This window comes from Mizuhopecten yessoensis, unplaced genomic scaffold (genome assembly GCF_002113885.1).
Source record: "Mizuhopecten yessoensis strain PY_sf001 unplaced genomic scaffold, ASM211388v2 scaffold11069, whole genome shotgun sequence".
In the NCBI taxonomy this organism is placed as follows: Eukaryota; Metazoa; Mollusca; class Bivalvia; order Pectinida; family Pectinidae; genus Mizuhopecten; species Mizuhopecten yessoensis.
In genome coordinates this window covers 1,197,105-1,217,256 of record NW_018408864.1, presented here as the reverse complement: position 1 = coordinate 1,217,256, position 20,152 = coordinate 1,197,105, and the positions used below count along the sequence as shown (strand labels likewise).

Below are 20,152 nucleotides of genomic sequence, written 5' to 3'. Positions count from 1 at the left end.
CCTCAGGCGGGAACTTAAGGATGCATGTGCTATTGTACACTTTGTATCTGATTGTGTACTCGGTGACGTTGGGCTTCATCCTAGGAGCTGGTCCTCAGGCGGGAACTTAAGGATGCATGTGCTATTGTACACTTTGTATCTGATTGTGTACTCGGTGACGTTGGGCTTCATCCTAGGAGCTGGTCATCAGGTGGGAACTTAAGGATGTGCCTATGTACGTACCCCATTTCACACTCTTCTGTCCTCTAATGGCGGAGGTTCCTATTGAACACACGCCAGAGTGCCAACTTAGATGTTTTATATTTATTGTAACGGTTCTGATAATGGATCTCGTATTATTTCTGATAACTGATCTCGTATTCTATTTTTCAATGTTGTGAATGGTTCTCGCACTATTTCTGAAACGAACCAAAACGGTTTACGGGTACCCGTAAATTGGATAATGGTTCTCGCATTGGTTTTTTAAAATGTTTTTTGGATATTTCTGATTATAGATCTCGTATTATTTCTGATAACGGATCTCATATTTTATTTGTCAATTGATGATGGTTCTCGCATTTGTTTCCTGATAGTGGGCCTTTCCAAAATCTTATAACAAGGCCCTTTTCTGTGTTTCATACGTTTAAGAGCAAGAGAGGACAAAGATCAGGGAATATTTGTGTAAGATTATATTAGATTATTGACAGTATAAATGTACAACTTAGTGTTCAGTTTGGTATTCGAAGATTGGCTGCAGGAAAATATGGGAACATAATATTCAAATGAGTATCTGTAGGTGTTATAAATTTTCATTTTCCAGAAAATATGCTCTTTTCTTATAAAATTATTAAAACAAAACAAAACTAAAACCAAAGTCGTTTTATTGTGTGGCCTGTCACATGAACCATACTGCAGTTTTCGCCAGCATTATACCATTATGATACCACGAGGCACGTGATATCGTATTTCAAGAGCAAACCACGAGACCTAATCTATTATTAGTTTATTAAATCCTGATAAGATAATTGCCTTTGTGCTTGACACTTATAATAAGACCAGAAATCAAATATAATGATGAAAACCTCACGGCGGCCGTGAAGCTTTACACGTGGCAGTTGTATTGAGGGTGTGCACGACTAGCCAGTGTTGGTTCCCTCCAGTCGAGAACACGCGGAACTCAGTTAGATATACGAGAGTTCTGATAGCGATACCGACCACTGGAGCCTACACGACATTGAACTCGAAGTATAAATACCGATTTACCGTGAAGTGTATACAGGTTTGCTCAAGCATTACCATGGCAACCGGGAAATACACGTGGTTTCTCGCTATGGTGGTCGTAACTGGCTTCTTTTCGGAGGTAAGATATCTTTACTAGCTTCTTTACCGATATCTTTCTTTATATTGTTGGCTTGGTATGGCCTCTTGTATATATAATGATAGCTATGCTGGTTTGTTGATGTATTTACTTGACAATTAAACAACGAATGTTTTAGCAGATATGTGTTATGGTCCTATAAACACATTTCCGCTGCAAGTCCCTGTATAATATTTCCAAGAAGAAAATGTTCACAAAGGGCTATGAATGCAATTGGATCAGCGTCATTATAGTCGTATTGTAAATCCATAAAACCATTAAATAGCACATTCATTACCTATATTTATATTTGTATAGAGTACTCATGTTTTATTTGATTATTGTGCGCCCCTAGCGTCAATTATAGCCAGATTATGTCATATGTGTACATTAAAGTATAGCAAGGACACGTAATAGATACTTCATGACCCCTGCAACACCACCGAAGTCTGTAACTATATGTATTGGGTACTTTTTGCGGCATAACTAAGAAAAAGTAAACAGAACTAATTAAAAAAAACGCGTTTTGGGTGTAAAAATGCTACGCGGCCAGACCTGCATTCGATTTCTGGATCTTTAATTATTGCATTGTCTGAGGCAATTATCTGTGGAGACCATTTGCAGCCATCCTCCCGGTTTCGTCCACAAATTGTTGTGATTATTGTGCTAGATGTAGCGACTGTTATGGCTTTTGATAGATGTATTAATGTGTTCTGAATTCGTCCTTTTGACAGGGTGTCAGTGGGAGGACCACTTACTATGTGACAACTATCCTGGTAAGTTATGTCGTCACATTCCTAATTTACACCAGACTAATATTTAAACGGCTTCGCTCCCAGTAGTTGGCTTTCAATATTGATAGATATAATAGGTCATCTACCACAGGAGCCTGATCATTTGATGACAGCTGTAATTGGACTACTAATGTGTTAAGAGTAATTTTACACGTTTGGCGGGTTTAAATCAATTCTCTTTTAAATTTGCCACCCTATATACGAGATATATCATCATTGGGGTGGCATTTTTGTTTTTACCGAAAATTGGTTTAAACCCCCCAACTCTATTTCCTCTGAACACCTTAGTTTAGGTCCAGATATAGACGTAACAAATTCTCAGGTCACTGTGTGCTCCATCAAATCAAACACGCGTTTTCTGTTTTGACGAAGTTTACACCTCTCTGATTATCACCAAGTATGAGCTTGATGGTCATTATTACATATGTATTATGCTTATCTTGATGCAACGAAGCAATAGCCTGTTTTCAGATGCAGTTTAGGATAAAAATAAACTTTCTTTGGTGTCGCCGTTCTGTGCCGATAAACTTTGTTTGACTCTCTTCAGCACAGTCCTTACCTTGTCAGCAAACAACCCATGAAGGGATATATCCCGGATTTACTGGACGAGATCTCGGGCATCCTGAACGTTTCTCTCGTCCTCAATCACGTGGCTGATGGTAGGTTTGGAAGCAAGGACTCACAAGGCAACTGGAACGGGATGATGGGTGATCTCGTGGCCAATGTATGTACATTATATACCTCTTTGTTACTTTGGAAACTACTTTCTCGTGGCCATTATACCTAAACAAAATATCGAAGTAAAAACCCTTTCTATGGTTGGTCGAAAGTCAATTAATAATTAGAAATATTTTATTTATGAAAGACTTTACTATTTCCCCTGAGGCTGACCTAGGTATAAGAACAAGAAACAATAAGTAGGTGACCCCATACTAAACTATATGAAACTCTACACGTGCGTACCAGCTTTTCATATTTTCATACAAAATTTAATACACACTTTAACTGCTATTGTGCACCGTGATTGACATTCAAATAAACTATGTTGCTTCCATCATCATCATCGAACAATAAATCGTTCAACACATCCGGTACCGTAGTTATGTAACATCGTACACCCGCCTACCTCATATGTAACACCGTGTGGAAAGTCACCCATCTGTTTTCGTATGACTTTTTTGTTGCAATGCTAAAAAGCTATTTCCTAAATCATACCTATAACTATTACATCTTGCAATCTGAGTAAGGTCCTACTAAAATGACACCCTTTTACCTGTCAGTGCTCTCAGCTTCCAACACCTACTGCCCACGTCTATTTACATTACGCAATACATGATGTCACATTAGTGAACCGTTGGTTTCAACATTACCACTTGATAGACAACAACTAGGGCCCATATTCATGAAACCGTTCTCATGCTCAAGCATGGATGTTGTGCTCAAACCAACTTTCGTGTAACTCACTTAATTAAATCATGTCAAACTATCAAAAAATGAAATATAAACATTGAAAACAGTATTTGGCTTTAAGTTTCTCTAATTTTTCCCCAAATTAAGTACAATATAAGATTTATTATTATTTTATAAACGGAAAAAGAAATTAGCCTTGAACACAAATTCCATGCTTGAGCATGAGAACGGTTTCATGAATACGGGCTTGGTTTGAATTATTACAGATACAATGTTAAACTGATACCTGTTTTTCAGAGGAGTGATATAGCTGCGGCTGCACTTACCTTGACAGTAGAGAGGTCGAAGGCCGTACACTTTTCACATCCATTCGAAGAAGTCGGATTACGAATTCTTGTGAAGAAACCTTCGTTGGACATTCTCTCAAAACTCGTCAATGACGACACTGGTTTCTTCTTCCGGCCGCTTACTTCCGGAGTGTGGATTTCTGTCATCGTCAGTCTCGTTGTGGTCGGAATTGTGATTTACGTCATTGGCAGGTTTGTGTCATTGTATCATATGACGTCATGGAAATACGTATGCCAATTCGGTATTTCGGTCACACGTGTTGAGAGTCAGGTTCACAATGTACTCAATGGTTTATAAAACGGATAGTTAGAGTGTATTTTGCTATAAAGTATGCCCCATACATAATAGAGCTGACGACAGACGGCGAGATATTCTGGATATTAAGTATAATCTGGTGTATTGATTTTTGTATAATGTGATGTACAACACGAAGAGTTAAACATGACAAAATACACCATAAGATGGTTCCCTATCAGTACCGACTATGTAGGTTGTAGATTAAGAAAATAATATAGCTGCTGTTATTTTATTTTATTTTTCTGTAACTTTTGTAACGGATTTTTCAAACACATGTGCATGACAAATAATGAGATTGTAGTCTGTAAGTTATGACAGGAAAAGCAGTGTTATTGTACAGAACACTCATCTTACAAATTCCATACTACTCTACTCACTTCGTCTATTTCCTATCTAAAATTCAATTTTTAGCAGCTGATTAATTTTGAGAGAAATCAGCAAGCACTGTTACGGCATTGAAGAGAAGAGAGCTAGACTATAAAATTACAACTCGGCAAATTTCCCCATTTTTTCCAATCTTTTTCAAAAAAAAATCCTGGCAGCTTCTCCATTGCTGTTAGCAATAAAGTTTTGTAAGTCATAAAATTGTTTGAATGCATCAATCGCATTTCGTAAATATATAGGCAATACCACACATATGTGTTGATCTGAGTATTCGGATCGCATGAGTTTGTGGGGGCGGGGGAATATATCACGAGTGCGCTTCGCCCGAGTGATATATTCCCTCCGCGCCACAAACGAGTGCGACCCGAATACTCAGATCAACACATATGTGTGGTTTTGCTTTTATCACATGACTTAACCCTATTGTAGCCTTGGTAATTAGGAATTTTATCTGATATGACTAAATGCACATTTTATGTTTTTCCTCTTTTTGTCGTTTTCCATCATCACACAGGTCGACGCAATGCCAGGATTTTTTTTATAGGAAACTTGTGTTTTATTAAAAAAAACGGCATTCTCTTGGTGTTTTTTTTATGATAATGTATTTCTTTTATTTTTATTTAATACATTCTTTGTATAATTAATGTGTTGTTTTGATAATTCTGAGATATAGAAAACAAATTCTTAAAAAAAAATCATTGCATGGCTTTAAAAAAAGTCATTGTATGGTTCACAGGACCTGTGAATGAAAAGAAACTTTTTGAGACTGAACTGTACCTTTGGATTTACAACATTTTAAATATTAATGGTTAAATACAAAATAACAAAGAATAATTAAAATGCAACACATTTAATAGCATAAAGTTACGTGTATTCATGTAAGTTTAAATGTCGGTCATTACAAATTCTCCCAAAGTCTCGCAACGTCACAGCACGCGCTGAGTCTGAGTGACGTCACGCGCCAAGGTCAGAAAACACAAGAAATCTAGATAAAATCTTCATCATCTGAGTCAAAAATTGGCAGTATTCNTGTTTTATAACAAGGAGAATTCCATTATCAACATTGCAGTTATTGAAATTTTGAGATAAAAATCCAAAAATAATGGATTGTTTATTGTAATCAAATGGGATGAAAAGAGCATCTAGTAGAAATCTTAGACTATCTAATAAATTCTGGACTTCTTGACATTCCCACAGGACATGTATAATAGTTTTATTTCTAGAGTTACATAGAGTACAGAGAGGAGAAATAACTAGATGTGTTTTAAAGAGAAAAGAGTTTGTGGTTAAAATATGGTGATCAACTCTGTACTGAAACCATTGGAGTTTGGTGTTTTTTGTAACACTGAAGGGAATCTTGTATAGTCGAGCCCATGTTGAATCATTCAAGTCGAAGACTTTGTTCCACTTCTTTTTACCTGTTTGAACAGCATTATTTTTTATAAAAATATTATAGAAATCTTTCGGGCCTTTTCTGTTTTTCAGGAATAATTCAATGTTCATTGGTAAAAGAGAATATGGAAGTTTTAGTTTAGGGATTTCATTTGAAGATATAAACTTTCTCACTGCTGACAAAATGCTATATAGCTGCTGTTATCCAATGCTTTTTGTAAGAGGCAGCTAATATGGGAACCCCTGAAATTTCATGGCTTGCTTTTGTGTCCTATTTTTAATGTTTTCTAGTGCCTTAATTGGCAATATTTAATTTTTGGCCCTTTTGTTGAACTTTCAAACAGGTGGGGTAGGCGACTGGCTCTTTAGCCGGAGATAGAAAAGTTTTCAAAATTGGTATTTTTTCTCTCTGCCCATTGATAAGATTTTACTATTTAACTCGTTGTCAGTATTATGGGATCATAAGGAATACTGGGTGCCTTCGGCACGGTATTTCAGTTAGGTGGAGCTCTGAAGTCGGCATCTGATTCACGCTAACGCAAGGAGGCGAATACATCAAGATTCCACCTTGCCTCCATCACACACGCACACATACCTTAACCAGATAAAGACACATCCTTAGCTATTAATAGAAAGCTTAACCCAATAAACCACACTTCACAGCACCTCCCCTCGCGCTACACGTAACACATTTCCAAATATGTGAACGACTTGACTAGGACGATACCGATTAGAACAACTGACCCCAACAGAACCAACAGCTTTCTGACATCTATTTCCCCGAACCCAACGGCTTACACCCAAATAAGTGTCCATAGTCTTCTCTCACTTCGTATTTCAGTCCATTGGTAACAGCCAGTTAGATAAATACCGTTTTCCCGTGAATGATTGAGTATACTCATTTAGGTCCCTCCTACTAACCCCTACATACCCGTATACATTTGTTCTGTCATCGCGTCAGTACCGAAAGGAAGGCGGGGTATTATGAGAAATATATCACGTGATTAGAGTCTGTTTTGTTAAATGTACAGCCCTATACAGGAGGAGTAAACGGAAGGCGGGGTATTATGGGTAATATATATCACGTGATCAAATGTTGTTTTGTTACAGGTACAGCCCTTTACAAGGAGATCAGACGGAAGGTGGGGTATTATGGGCACTATGTATCACGTGTGGAATCGCTTCTCTTCAAGGTAACTTCATTGGTTTTGTGACAAAGGGCGATTTGGATGCATATCAACTTTTTTTCAATTATTGCATAAAAGACGGAATTAATCACTCGTGCAAAAATGTATATCACAGCTAGCAACATATCTGTCAACAGATAAAAGAAAATAAATCTACAACTGATTCGATCACACATGAATGGTCGGTTCAACTAAACAGTGTGTGATACAAATGTAACCTATTTTGTGTAATTGTAGGAATGCGGCACCTACCTGTGGCCTTCTCCGCCCGCGTCCTTGTATCTACAGCCCTACTCTTTACGCTCATACTGGTCTCTATGTACTCTGCTACACTTGTTTCATTTGTCTCGACGAGTAGCAGTAGCGGTAATGACCTGCCATTCAGCACATTCAGGGACTTGGCAATGCAGACCGAGTACCAGTATGGTACAGTAGGAGCAGGCAGCACATACCAATTTTTCAAACAATCCAACGGAGACACCGAACGAAGGATAGCAGCGTACCTTACTGCAAATCCCGCCAACGTGATGGTGTCTACCACGAAAGGTGTCGACCGAGTGAAGCAGGGAAAGTACGCGTTCATCATGGAGTCGGCGTCTGCCTACTACATCAGCGCCACATCGTGTGACTTAATGGTGGTAGGAGATAGCCTGCGGGACAGAACATACAACTTCGCCTGCCGACCAAACACAAACATTTGTGACAGACTCAATATTGCCATTTTACAGTTGAAAATGAACGGGCGTATGGAGGAGCTCAAGTCCAAATGGTGGTCAGGGAAATGCGGCGCTTACCCAAGAACACAAGTTGGGACTTCCGGTGGCGTAGCAGATAATTCCTCCAACAAAGGCACTCCAATCGACATGAAACGTTTTACCATTCCACTGGTTCTGCTGGTAGTAGGCATAGTGTTGAGCATTGTAATCCTTCTCATGGAGATTTACCTTCCTAAAGTTGCGGGGGTAAGTACCTCCTACTAACCGCGTTAAATCCGAGGGAGTAAGTACATTTTGTAATTTTGTAATGTAGGACCATCTCACGTCGCGGAGGGAAAGAGTAAATTTAGGCCTTCATACCTTCCTAAAGTCGCGGGGTAATAGTGTTATAATGTAGGTCTACCTCCCTAAAGTTAGTACATCATGTAATGCAGGTCTACCTCCCTAGTCACGGGGCTAAGTATAAATTATACTATAGGTATATCTCCCTAGTCGCGGGGTTAAGTATATATCATAATGCAGGTCTTCCTCCCTAGTCACGGGGCTAAGTATAAATTATACTATAGGTATATCTCCCTAGTCGCGGGGTTAAGTATATATCATAATGCAGGTCTTCCTCCCTAGTCACGGGGCTAAGTATAAATTATACTATAGGTATATCTCCCTAGTCGCGGGGTTAAGTATATATCATAATGCAGGTCTACCTCCATAGTCACGGGGCTAATTATATATCATAATGTAGGTCTACCTCCCTAAAGTTAATACATCTTGTCATGCAGGTATATCTCCTTAGTCGCGGGGTTAAGTATATATCATAGTGCAGGTCCACCTCCCTAGTCGCGGGGTTAAGTATATATTATATATAAATAATATAGATATACCTCCCTAGTCGCGGGGTTAGGTAGATATATTCTAATGCAGGTTTATCTCACTAGTCGTGGGGTTAAGTATATAGTATAATGCATGTATATCTCCTTAGTCGCGGGGTTTAGTATATATCATAATGCAGGTCTACCTCCATAGTCACGGGGCTAATTATATATCATAATGTAGGTCTACCTCCCTAAAGTTAATACATCTTGTCATGCAGGTATATCTCCTTAGTCGCGGGGTTAAGTATATATTATATATAGATAATATAGATATACCTCCCTAGTCGCGGGGGTAGGTAGATATATTCTAATGCAGGTTTATCTCACTAGTCGTGGGGTTAAGTATATAGTATTATATAGTATAATGCAGGTATATCTCCCTAGTCGCGGGGTTAAGTATGTATCATAATGCAGGTCTACCTCCCTAGTTACGGGGCTAAGTATAAATTATAATATAGGTATATCTCCCTAGTCGCGGGGTTAAGTATAAATTATAATATAGGTATACCTCCCTAGTCGCGGGTTTAAGTATATATCATAATGCAGGTCTACCTCCCTAGTCACGGGGCTAAGTATAAATTATAATATAGGTATATCTCCCTAGTCGCGGGGTTAAGTATGTCATAATGCAGGTTTATCTCCCCAGTCGCGGGGCTAAGTATAAATTATAATATAGGTATACCTCCCTAGTCGCGGGTTTAAGTATATATCATAATGCAGGTCTACCTCCCTAGTCGCGGGGTTAAGTATATATCATAATGCAAGTTTATCGCCTTAGTCGCGGGGTTAAGTATATATCATAATGCAGGTTTACCTCCATAGTCACGGGGCTAAGTATATATCATAATGTAGGTCTCCCTCCCTAAAGTTAATACATCTTGTCATGCAGGTATATCTCCTTAGTCGCGGGGTTATGTATATATCATAATGCAGGTCTACCTCCATAGTCACGGGGCTAAGTATATATCATAGTGCAGGTCCACCTCCCTAGTCGCGGGGTTAAGTATATATTATATATAAATAATATGGATATACCTCCCTAGTCGCGGGGTTAGGTAGATATATTCTAATGTAGGTTTATCTCACTAGTCGTGGGGTTAAGTATATAGTATAATGCAGGTATATCTCCCTAGTCGCGGGGTTAAGTATGTCATAATGCAGGTTTATCTCCTTAGTCGCGGGGCTAAGTATAAATTATAATATAGGTATACCTCCCTAGTCGCGGGGTTAAGTATATATCATAATGCAGGTCTACCTCCCTAGTCACGGGGCTAAGTATAAATTATAATATAGGTATACCTCCCTAGTCGCGGGGTTAAGTATATATCATAATGCAAGTTTATCGCCTTAGTCGCGGGGTTAAGTATATATCATAATGCAGGTCTACCTCCCTAGTCACGGGGCTAAGTATAAATTATAATATAGGTATATCTCCCTAGTCGCGGGGTTAAGTATATATCATAATGCAGGTCTATCTCCCTAGTCACGGGGTTAAGTATATATTATAATATAGGTATACCTCCCTAGTCGCGTGGTTAAGTATATATTATAATGCAGGTTTATCTCCCTAGTCGCGGGGTTAAGTATATATTATAATGTCGGTATACCTCCCTAGTCGCGGGGTTAAGTATATATCATAATGCAAGTTTATCGCCTTATTCCCGGGGTTAAGTATATATCATAATGCAGGTCTACCTCCCTAGTCACGGGGCTAAGTATAAATTATAATATAGTTATACCTCCCTAGTCGCGGGGTTAAGTATATATCATAATGCAGGTTTATCTCACTAGTCGTGGGGTTAAGTATATAGTATAATGCAGGTCTATCTCCCTAGTCGCGGGGTTAAGTATATATCATAATGTCGGTATACCTCCCTAGTCGCGGGGTTAAGTATATAGCATAATGCAAGTTTATCGCCTTAGTCGCGGGGCTAAGTATAAAGTATAATATAAGTATACTTCCCTAGTCGCGGGGTTAAGTATATAGTATAATGCAGGTCTATCTCCCTAGTCACGGGGCTAAGTATAAATTATAATATAGGTATACCTCCCTAGTCGCGTGGTTAAGTATATATTATAATGCAGGTTTATCTCACTAGTCGTGGGGTTAAGTATATAGTATAATGCAGGTCTATCTCCCTAATCGCGGGGTTAAGTATATATCATAATGCAAGTTTATCGCCTTAGTCGCGGGGCTAAGTATAAAGTATAATATAAGTATACCTCCCTAGTCATAGTCATAGCAGTATGAACTCCTGGCCTGGTTTGTATATTAGTCACAGGCCGCCATCATTTTCATTGATAAAATTAGCATTTTTAATAATGTCTCTGTTTAGTCAATTTGAGAGAAATGTTTTAATTTGATTTAATAAGTCAGTCAGGTATCTTGTTGAATATTTGCTTAGCTTCAAAGAGGTTTAAGTTACTTTATTTACAAAGCAAAGATTTCGCTGACTTAATTTATGAAGTAAAACTTTATTTTCGCGAAATCTGCTTTCTTTTTCAGCAGTTGCAGTCAAAGCGGATGACTGATGATACTCAAGGATTCTCGGGACAGATGCACGCGTGATCGGAACTCCTCCTCAAGTTCACATCTATTTATGTTGTCTCGTGTTTTATCTGAACGTATATACACTTCATCGTAGTTGAAATGCTTTACTCTCGATTTCGCTTTTGTATGAAACTCTCCTAGACAGCAGGTAATTTGAGAGAGAATAAAACGAAGATGAAGAAGGAAGACATGTTTGTTTTCTTGAAGAATCCTGATCGGTTTATATTCGTCATAGAACATCAGCAAACCAAATTTTCATTTTGATAAGGTGTTTCCTTACTTATTTTACTAGTGATCGATGTACGGAACAAGATGTTTTAATTTACTGGCTGAATGATAGAGTAACAGTTCAAGAGGTTGGCCTTACCTTGTAGTTGAAATTCTAGTTTTGCTATATTTCCACATGGTTTGGAAGACTTTTGTCATGGATTTTCGTTCTTATGACGTTGGTACATATCATTCCTAAATGGATAAAATAATCATAAAGTGACCTGATTTCTGTCTGTTCCCTTGATTTCTGCATCAGCAAACTACATTTTTAAATAGATAACCTTAAATGACGTATTGCAAGTGATTGTTTTTGTTGACTCAGCTGTGGATGGAATCAATTATAGGATCTTTGTAGGTTATTGTTTTCTTGGAGTTTATTATAAAACTCCAACACAAACAGCCCATAAGGTAAAAGAGTGTGCTTTTCTCATGTGTCTGTGTTTCCTTACCCTCACCATTTGTTATAACGCCACGATTTTACGCACGAATTGGCAAAGGATGACTGAACGCTGTTCAAACACATTTAAGAAAATAGTAAACTTTAAATAGACAACATGGTTCTTAAATACAGTTGCCAGTTTTGTGATCAATGATTTAATTGCTACACCGGCCGAGTGGATGGAAAACACAATCGTACAGGGATATCATCTTCACATTCAGCCACAGTGGCTGAGCTGATGCTGATTAGTTTTCCCCAAGCGACAGTTGTCGGATTGAGGCAACTTATCTTCGTCTCCCGCTCCAGTAGCTGGGTTGATGGTTATAACGTTTCCCCAAGTGACAATTGTTGGATATAGGGAACTCATCTTCGTCTTCAGTCATAGTGGCTGGAGTGATGTTGATAGCCTACATCCACAGCTACAGTGAGAGGATTGATGGAGATGAGGAAGAGCAGGTTGTTGATGACTGGGAAGAGATTCTTGCCAACTCAACCTTCATTGAATCGGTCTGTGGATGATGGAATAAGCTGATACAACTGTTCGTACAAAGACATATTCAGCTATATCTCCACTAAGGTTGTCAAACCGGTCGAATGTATGTTACCGGTTTCTCAAAACATCATCAGACCGACCAACAGGCCAATCGGTCAACGTGATAAACAATAAATATCAACAAATACGTAGTATCTTAACCAGGGGAAACGTTCCTCACTACATATATTCTGTATTTAACAAGTTAGTTTAATCACGTACATGAAAATACAATCATCAACACAGAAACAACGGAAGTAAGCACAATAAATTAAAATAACTTACAACAACGGTAAGAATAAAGAGGAACACGTTTTTGCAACTCGAAAATGCATATGGTTACATTTTGGATGAAAATTATGATTTCATCGACAATTCCGCCCCTGGATATTTGCATCTTCTCTGTAGTTTCACATTAAGAAATCGCGTTCTTAAAATGACAATACATGCAACTTTTTTGGCGTGAGTTCCACATCACAAAGATGGCATTTCACCAATTTCTCTCCTGGCCCCCCTTTACACTGTAAAATGTGTCCGGTCTTTAGATTTCGTCTTTTTGTCGGTAGTTAATATTGATGTAATAATAACATTAACAGCTTAGTCTATACATATGTTTTACATATCGCCAAAATAAAACCCTCGTGTAGTGGTATTACTAAATTATGAATTCATTTTTGTGTGATAAATGCTAATATGGAATTGTCCTCCGCCATCTTGAAATTTGAAATATGTTTTGTGTATTATGTATACATTTAACCTATATGCTGTATTGCATTCGGAAATGAAAAAACAACTTGAAACTTAAAAAACCAAGGTAAACACGAGAATACATATGAGGTAATTAAATAGCCAACTGTGCGGTTATTATCTCCTCTCAATGACATTGGTGGGGAAATAGAAACGGGCACCGTCCGTCTTTGTTTAAACATATTTTATTGCCAAAAAATGCAAGAGGATTGGGCACAAGTTACATGAACATTATTAACGCCCTTTCCTTATAAGATAAATAATTGTATATACACATCATAAGATGTCTTTCATAGTTTAAATCACTACATTTATCTATTATTGAGAGAGAGAGAGAGAGAGAGAGAGAGAGAGAGAGAGAGAGAGANGTTGTGTAGACACAGATTCGTAAATGCTCAAAATTGTAGTCTCAAACCAAATTCGATTCGAGATTATTACTTATGCATTGCAGTTTATATAATGTACATCTTAATATTCAACATATAATGCACACATTCATTCTTACTTTTATTTACAAATTATGGTAGATTTTGAAATTTGGTCATGAAAATGGAACCATCCAGCATAGTCAGCGCAGTGATATCCTGGCACTATTCCATACTTTCAACAGTTCGTCACGTCACGTGCTTTGTGGCTTTCTCCTTTTCATTCAATCCTTTCTCGAAAATTCGTTTCTACCGCACTGGCTGTAACTGAGTGGCCCATCACATGCCTATATTACATACATTCAAGCACACGCACACTTCTTGCATTCACGCTCTCGTGCACTTAAAAGAAAGTTAAACATTACAGAGGATTACTAAAATAATAAGGAACACACAAGTGCACATTATGCCATGTAATACGTACACAAGCTAAGAAATGAATATGAAAGATAATGAGGACTGTTGGAGAGGAGACAGAAGAACGTGACCAAATTTAAAACCTGCGAGTACTCGATACATACTGTTGGACATATATAAATACATTTTTATTTTCGTCACTCGAATAATCTTCATGGCCATACAATAATTTCTCTAAGCTTAGAGGTAAGTATTCATGAAGATTTCTAAACATTTCAACTCTTTGATCAGTATATATACTGCATGTAAAAAAGAAATGATGAGCATTTTCATTAGGATATCCACATGCACAAATAGGAGAGTTGATTAGGTTAACATTAAAGAGATCATCATTTAAAGGGCTGCATTTATGACGGAGTTTGGTTAGTAAAATATTTAACTTACGGTCACCGGCTAAATAAAAAACAGGCACTTTAAATGTTTCATTTTGTTTTTTGAGGCAGTTTGTGAAGCTCTTAAAAGAATGTGCAGTTTTAATATTAGTGTCAAGCTCATTCCATAGTCTTAAAGTAGAAGGTATGAACGAGTTGAGTGAAGATTGTAAGCGGAAATTAGGAATGGAATAGTTCTCAGAGTTTCTCAAATTATAAGGAGTTAAAGTAGCTACTAGTGGCGGGAGAAGGTCAGTTAGGTAAGAGGGAGTCATATTGTTGTGAATTTTGTAGAAAAGTTGAAGTTTGCGGCGGGTGCGACGTTGAGACAAGACTTCCCAACCAGTTTCGAAGTAAAGAGACGCTCTACTAGCAAAAGATGGCAGGCCGGTGACAATACGCGCCGCTTCTAACTGGAGTTTTTCAAGTTTATTTGCATCGGCAGTTGTACAACCGTCCTAAACTGCGCAACAGTATTCAAGCAGAGGGAGTATAAAAGTAAGATCAATTCTGTTTAATGTCTTGCGATTTAAAGTATATTTTAACTTGCGGAGAATTCCTATTTGTTTCGTAACAGTTTTACAAATGTTATCAATATGGTGAGTCCATTTACAGTTAGCATCTAGGAAATTGCCTAGATGTTTATGATGTTCAATAAAATCAATATTAACATTATTAAAAATGAGATTGACATCAAGCTCAGCATTGGTATTTGAAATTAGTAGTGCTTCAGTTTTATTAGGATTAAATTTAACAAGCCAATTTTCTGCCCAGTTATGATTTTTTTCAAGATCTCGGTTAGTAGTAGTTTCAAGTTCAATTGCGGAAGGAGAAGAGACGGATAGGGAAGTATCATCAACAAAAGACGGAAAGGTCTGACAAGGTTATCAGTTATATCGTTGATATACAAGAGAAAAAGAAGCGGACCTAAGACAGAACCCTGGGGTACACCAGCATTAGTTGTTTTGGTATGAGAAGTAAAATTGTGGATGAAGACTTGTTGATGGCGATTCTGTACATAATCGGATAGCCAGTCTAAAAGATTTCCATTAATTCCATAGCTTTTTAATTTGTGTACAAGACCTGCATGCCAAACCCGATCAAAAGCTTTGGAAATGTCGCAAAAAACAAGACAGGTATGATGACGGTTTTCTAGATTTATGCATACATTATGATAAATTTCAATTAGTTGATGTACTGTTGAGTGACCTGGCTGAAATCCAGATTGGTATTTATATAACAATGAATTTTCTAATAAATAATTATGCAGAAATTTTGTAATAACTTTTTCAAAAACTTTCCCTACAGTGCTTAATAAAGCTATTGGTCTATAATTACTGGGGCATTGTTTATCGCCTTTCTTAAAAATGGGCATGACTAAAGCTTTTTTCCAGGAATTGGGATAAATTCCTTGATCAAGAGACTTTCTGAATATAAGAAATAGCGGAAATGAAACATAAAGAGCTGTGTTTTTAAGCATTTGGTGACTAATTTTATCATATCCAACAGCTTTACCTAATTTAAGAGACTTAAGGATGTCAACAATATCAGCTTGTGTAAAAAATATATTATCTATGCGACTTTGGGTTCTCATATCAACTTGTGGTAAAGGTACACCTGAGTCGTCTATAGTAGAGATAGACACAAAATAGTCATTTAAAATATTAGCTTTTCGTTCATCATCTACTGCAGTAGAATTAGTAATAGGGTCTTTTAGAGGAGGTATAATGTAAGATACATCTGCACTTTTAGTTAATCTCCGAACCAGTTTCCAAAAATTCTTTTGATTAGTTTTTGCATAGTTATCTAAAAGTCCATTAATATCAGCATAAAAAAGTTCTCTTGTTCTACGTTTGAGATTGTTGACATGATTTCTATGTTTTTTAAATTTAGCTAAATTCTCTATAGAAAAAACTCTTTTTAATTTTTTATGCAATCTATTTCTAATTCTAATTTCACGACGTAGTTCAGTAGTAAACCACGGTTTATCATTTGGTCTAACAGTAATAACCTTAGTTGGAATACAAAGATGAGCATATTCCAAATACTTATCTGTAAAAATCGAACACATATCGTCGCATGTGTAAGCATTTCTAAATACGTATTGCCAATCGGTGTTTTGTAACAGGTTATTAAATTTAGGATAGTCAGCATTTTTATAACACCAAATCATGCGTTTAAATTTGTTAGTAAGAAAAATGTTTAGTTTAATTTCAACGAGAGTAGCGTCATGGTCCGAAATGTCCCTGTCAATTTCAATAACATCGGAAAAACCAACAACGCATGTATCGCTCACGAGCACGGGGTCAAGGAGCGAAGCACGTGTTTGGCCTACCCGAGTTGGTTGGTTTATTACATTAGAAAACAGATACGTGCGGATAATGTCGTTCAGTTTATGACGAGTCTCAACCAGTAGGTCAACGTTTATGTCACCAACTATAATGACATGTGGGTTTTCATCAAGTGCATTTTCAATGGAGTTTTCAAATTGTTCCCAAAATGGATTTACACAGTCATTTGGTCTATATACTGTACATAGAAGATACGAGGAGTTATTAAAAATAATTTCGACCCAGATGGCCTCACCTGATGGAAATTCTAAATCCAAACGCCGCTGGGCAGAAATTAAAGGCGAAATATAAACAACGACACCCCCACCCTGTGAGTATTCACGGTCTTTCCGGAAAGGATTATTATTAAAACCTGGAAGTGCTATTTCTTCGTCAGATATACTGTTGTCTAAGTGGGATTCCGTGATACATACTACGTGAAATTCGTCTGCAATATTTTCAAGGTGAGTTAGCTTATTTCGTAAACTACGTATATTTAAATGGAAAATTGTTAATTCATCGGAAGATACATCAGGCCCAGGGTTTTCATGTATGTCCATGCAAATCAATAATAAAAGATGGAGGATAAGGATGAAATTAGTGTTACTGAAAGAGCTATGTAAAACATAAAAGAGAATACCGTATTGTGTGGTCTTAAATGTAAGAAGAAGGATTTCAAATAGATTTCTAAATTCATCAAATACGAAATTTAAATTAATTTTAAATATTGAAGATGAGCTCGAGTGGTTACAGTGTGTACGCATGTAGAAATTGCCGACCGCCACCCTGTGTGCTACTATATCGTTACCCATTATCAAGAACGGTCATGGTTGGGTGGCTATCGGCAAAGAACATGCGCACGTGCGAATACACCTGTCCAACAGTACAAACGGACTCGAGGTGAAGGTCACACAGAAGTAAACAAGAGGGAAGTAGGAAGAGAAGGGGGAATAGTAAACAGGAAAGGTAAATACAAGTAAAAGAAAACATAGGTGGAGAACCGAAGGATGTTTCTGCTGCTATAAAGAAGAGTAAGAGTTAAAATGATTGTTAGATAGATAGACCGACAGATTATGATTATTTTGTATATAATGACAATGTATAGAAAAATGGGAAAACTATTTACATTTTCAGCATGGTATAACTATATGAATAACATAGTCATTAAGTATATACAAGTCAGCTTGGGACAAACAGATTATACAAATGTGTACATTTGGTACACAAACAACACAGGGTAGGGTACTATAGGTGGCACTTTAGATAGCTTATATTGACAAGGTAGACATAATCAGACTACGTAGAGGGTTAAACATAGATCATATCATAGGTAAAACGAAAGAAGGCATGGGTAATCACGTAGGCATATTTTGGGGAGACACGTGAATCATACGGATATCAATCAAGACAGGCTACCTGTTTTAGTGATATCAGTGAAAACAATATAGTTGTCTTCTGTGATATCAACCATCATAGGATACTTGATTTGAGATACCCATCATCACAGGATATCTGTAATTGTGGTTCTTGTCAATCAACACATGATAATTATTTGAAGATTCAAAACAACACATATTACTTTTTTGGATATCAAACAATAAATGATACTTATTTTGGATATCAAACAATAAATAATACTTGTTTTGGATATCAAACAATGAATAATACTTGTTTTGGATATCAAACAACGAATAATACTTGTTTTGGATATCAAACAATAGATAATACAATGAATATTACTTGTTTTGGATAGCAAACAATAAATGATACTTTATTTTTAGATATCAAACAATGAATAATACTTGTTTTGGACATCAAACAATGATTAATACTTGATTTGGATATCAAACAATAAATGATACTTGTTTGGATATCAAACAATAAATAATACTTGTTTTAGATATCGATTCAATAAATAATACTTATTTTAGAAATCAAAACAATAACTGGTACTTATTTTGGGTATCAAACAATAAATTATATTACTTTTAGATATCAAACAATAAATTATATCAGTTTTAGATATCAAACAATAAATGGTATTAGTTCTGATATCAAACAAATGATCCTTGTTTTGATATATCCAATAATAAATTATATTCGTTTTTATTATCAAGCCAGAAATGATACTTATTTTGGGTATCAAACATTATATGATACTTATTTTGGTTATAAAACAATAAATGATATTTGTTTTGGATATCAAGCAATATATGAAACTTATGATACTTGCCTTAGATATCAAACGAATGACACTTTTATAAAAAAAAAAAAAATATCAAACAATAAATAACATCATTCTGCATGCAATACAACCATATTGATGTCCAAATATAATGGTAAGTTAACATTTCGATACATGGATATGAATATCTCTTTAGGATTAACTATCTACATATGAATCGATAAAGGGATACTGGATCATCACGTAAAGTGATAAAAGTACACACATCATGAACGTACGCGACATGTTCAGTCAACAGTGAGGTTATTCGAGCGGATAAAGTTGCAGAAGATATAGACAGTGCTGATGAAGATGTTGCTGATGCTGGTTGCAGGACGCGATACACTAAATCAAAGTACTGAGAGTGCTTCAATACTGATCATGCAGAGGAGTCATTGCGAAAAGTTGGAATGATGGAATGCAGATGGTGAATGTTTTTGATTAGGATTTTTTCCGAGTCACTCGATCGTTTGAAGAAAATTCTCCCATCGCTGGTCCAATAAGGATCAATGGACTTGGTCCATTTGGCTCGTCCAAGATCCTTAACTATCACTTGCCTAGTTTTGGTCAGGTCTTCGGTAATGAAGAGTTTGGACGGGTTATTTTTTAAGCGTTTTTTTATTTTTAAATACAGAGTTTTTAAGATTCCAGCTGCTGAACCGGCATATGATTTGATATTTCCCTTCGCTAGTGGGCTTCCCAATAACATGAGACCTATAAATATCTTCAGGGCGTAGGTCAACATTTAGCTGAGATTTACAGATGTCAATAATGACTCGGTCAGTGAAACGTTGTTGCTCTCTAGATAACTGAATGTTATGAAACCTGAGGGTGTTCCTCCTACCGTACTGCTCAAGCTCCTCGACTTGGGATACTAGGGATCCAACCTGATTCTCAAGAGTTGAGCATTTGGATGACAAGGAATCGTTTAATGTCTTAAGTTCATTGATTTCAGTGGCCTGGTCATGTATCGTCTGCTGTAGCGGTATAATCATGTCTGCCATAGCATCGCGAACAATAGTCTAGAAAGTTTCACGGAGGTGGGGTATGCACGCCTCAGCCCATGCAGGTGCTATACTGGATACAAATGAAGGACTGGATAGGGTGGAA

At 36.9% G+C, this 20,152-nt stretch overlaps 1 protein-coding gene across 1 annotated transcript; it reads left to right on the top strand.

Moving 5' to 3' along the window:
• Window positions 1-1,044: 1,044 nt before the first annotated feature.
• LOC110465318 (probable glutamate receptor) lies at window positions 1,045-11,473 on the top strand. The gene is made up of 7 exons (XM_021521050.1): window positions 1,045-1,339; window positions 2,071-2,112; window positions 2,678-2,854; window positions 3,838-4,079; window positions 7,072-7,154; window positions 7,386-8,110; window positions 11,243-11,473. Exons 1-7 carry the CDS (start codon window positions 1,277-1,279, stop codon window positions 11,303-11,305), a joined length of 1,395 nt encoding a protein of 464 aa, XP_021376725.1. The 5' UTR covers window positions 1,045-1,276; the 3' UTR covers window positions 11,306-11,473.
• The last annotated feature ends 8,679 nt before the right edge of the window (window positions 11,474-20,152 follow it).

Excerpts from the sequence above, each read along its gene's own strand:
- LOC110465318 (XM_021521050.1), top strand. The coding sequence starts at position 1,277 with ATGGCAACCGGGAAATACACGTGGTTTCTCGCTATGGTGGTCGTAACT. Across the intron at positions 1,340-2,070 it reads TAACTGGCTTCTTTTCGGAG|GGTGTCAGTGGGAGGACCAC; the intron begins GTAAGATATCTT and ends TCCTTTTGACAG. Across the intron at positions 2,113-2,677 it reads ACTATGTGACAACTATCCTG|CACAGTCCTTACCTTGTCAG; the intron begins GTAAGTTATGTC and ends GACTCTCTTCAG.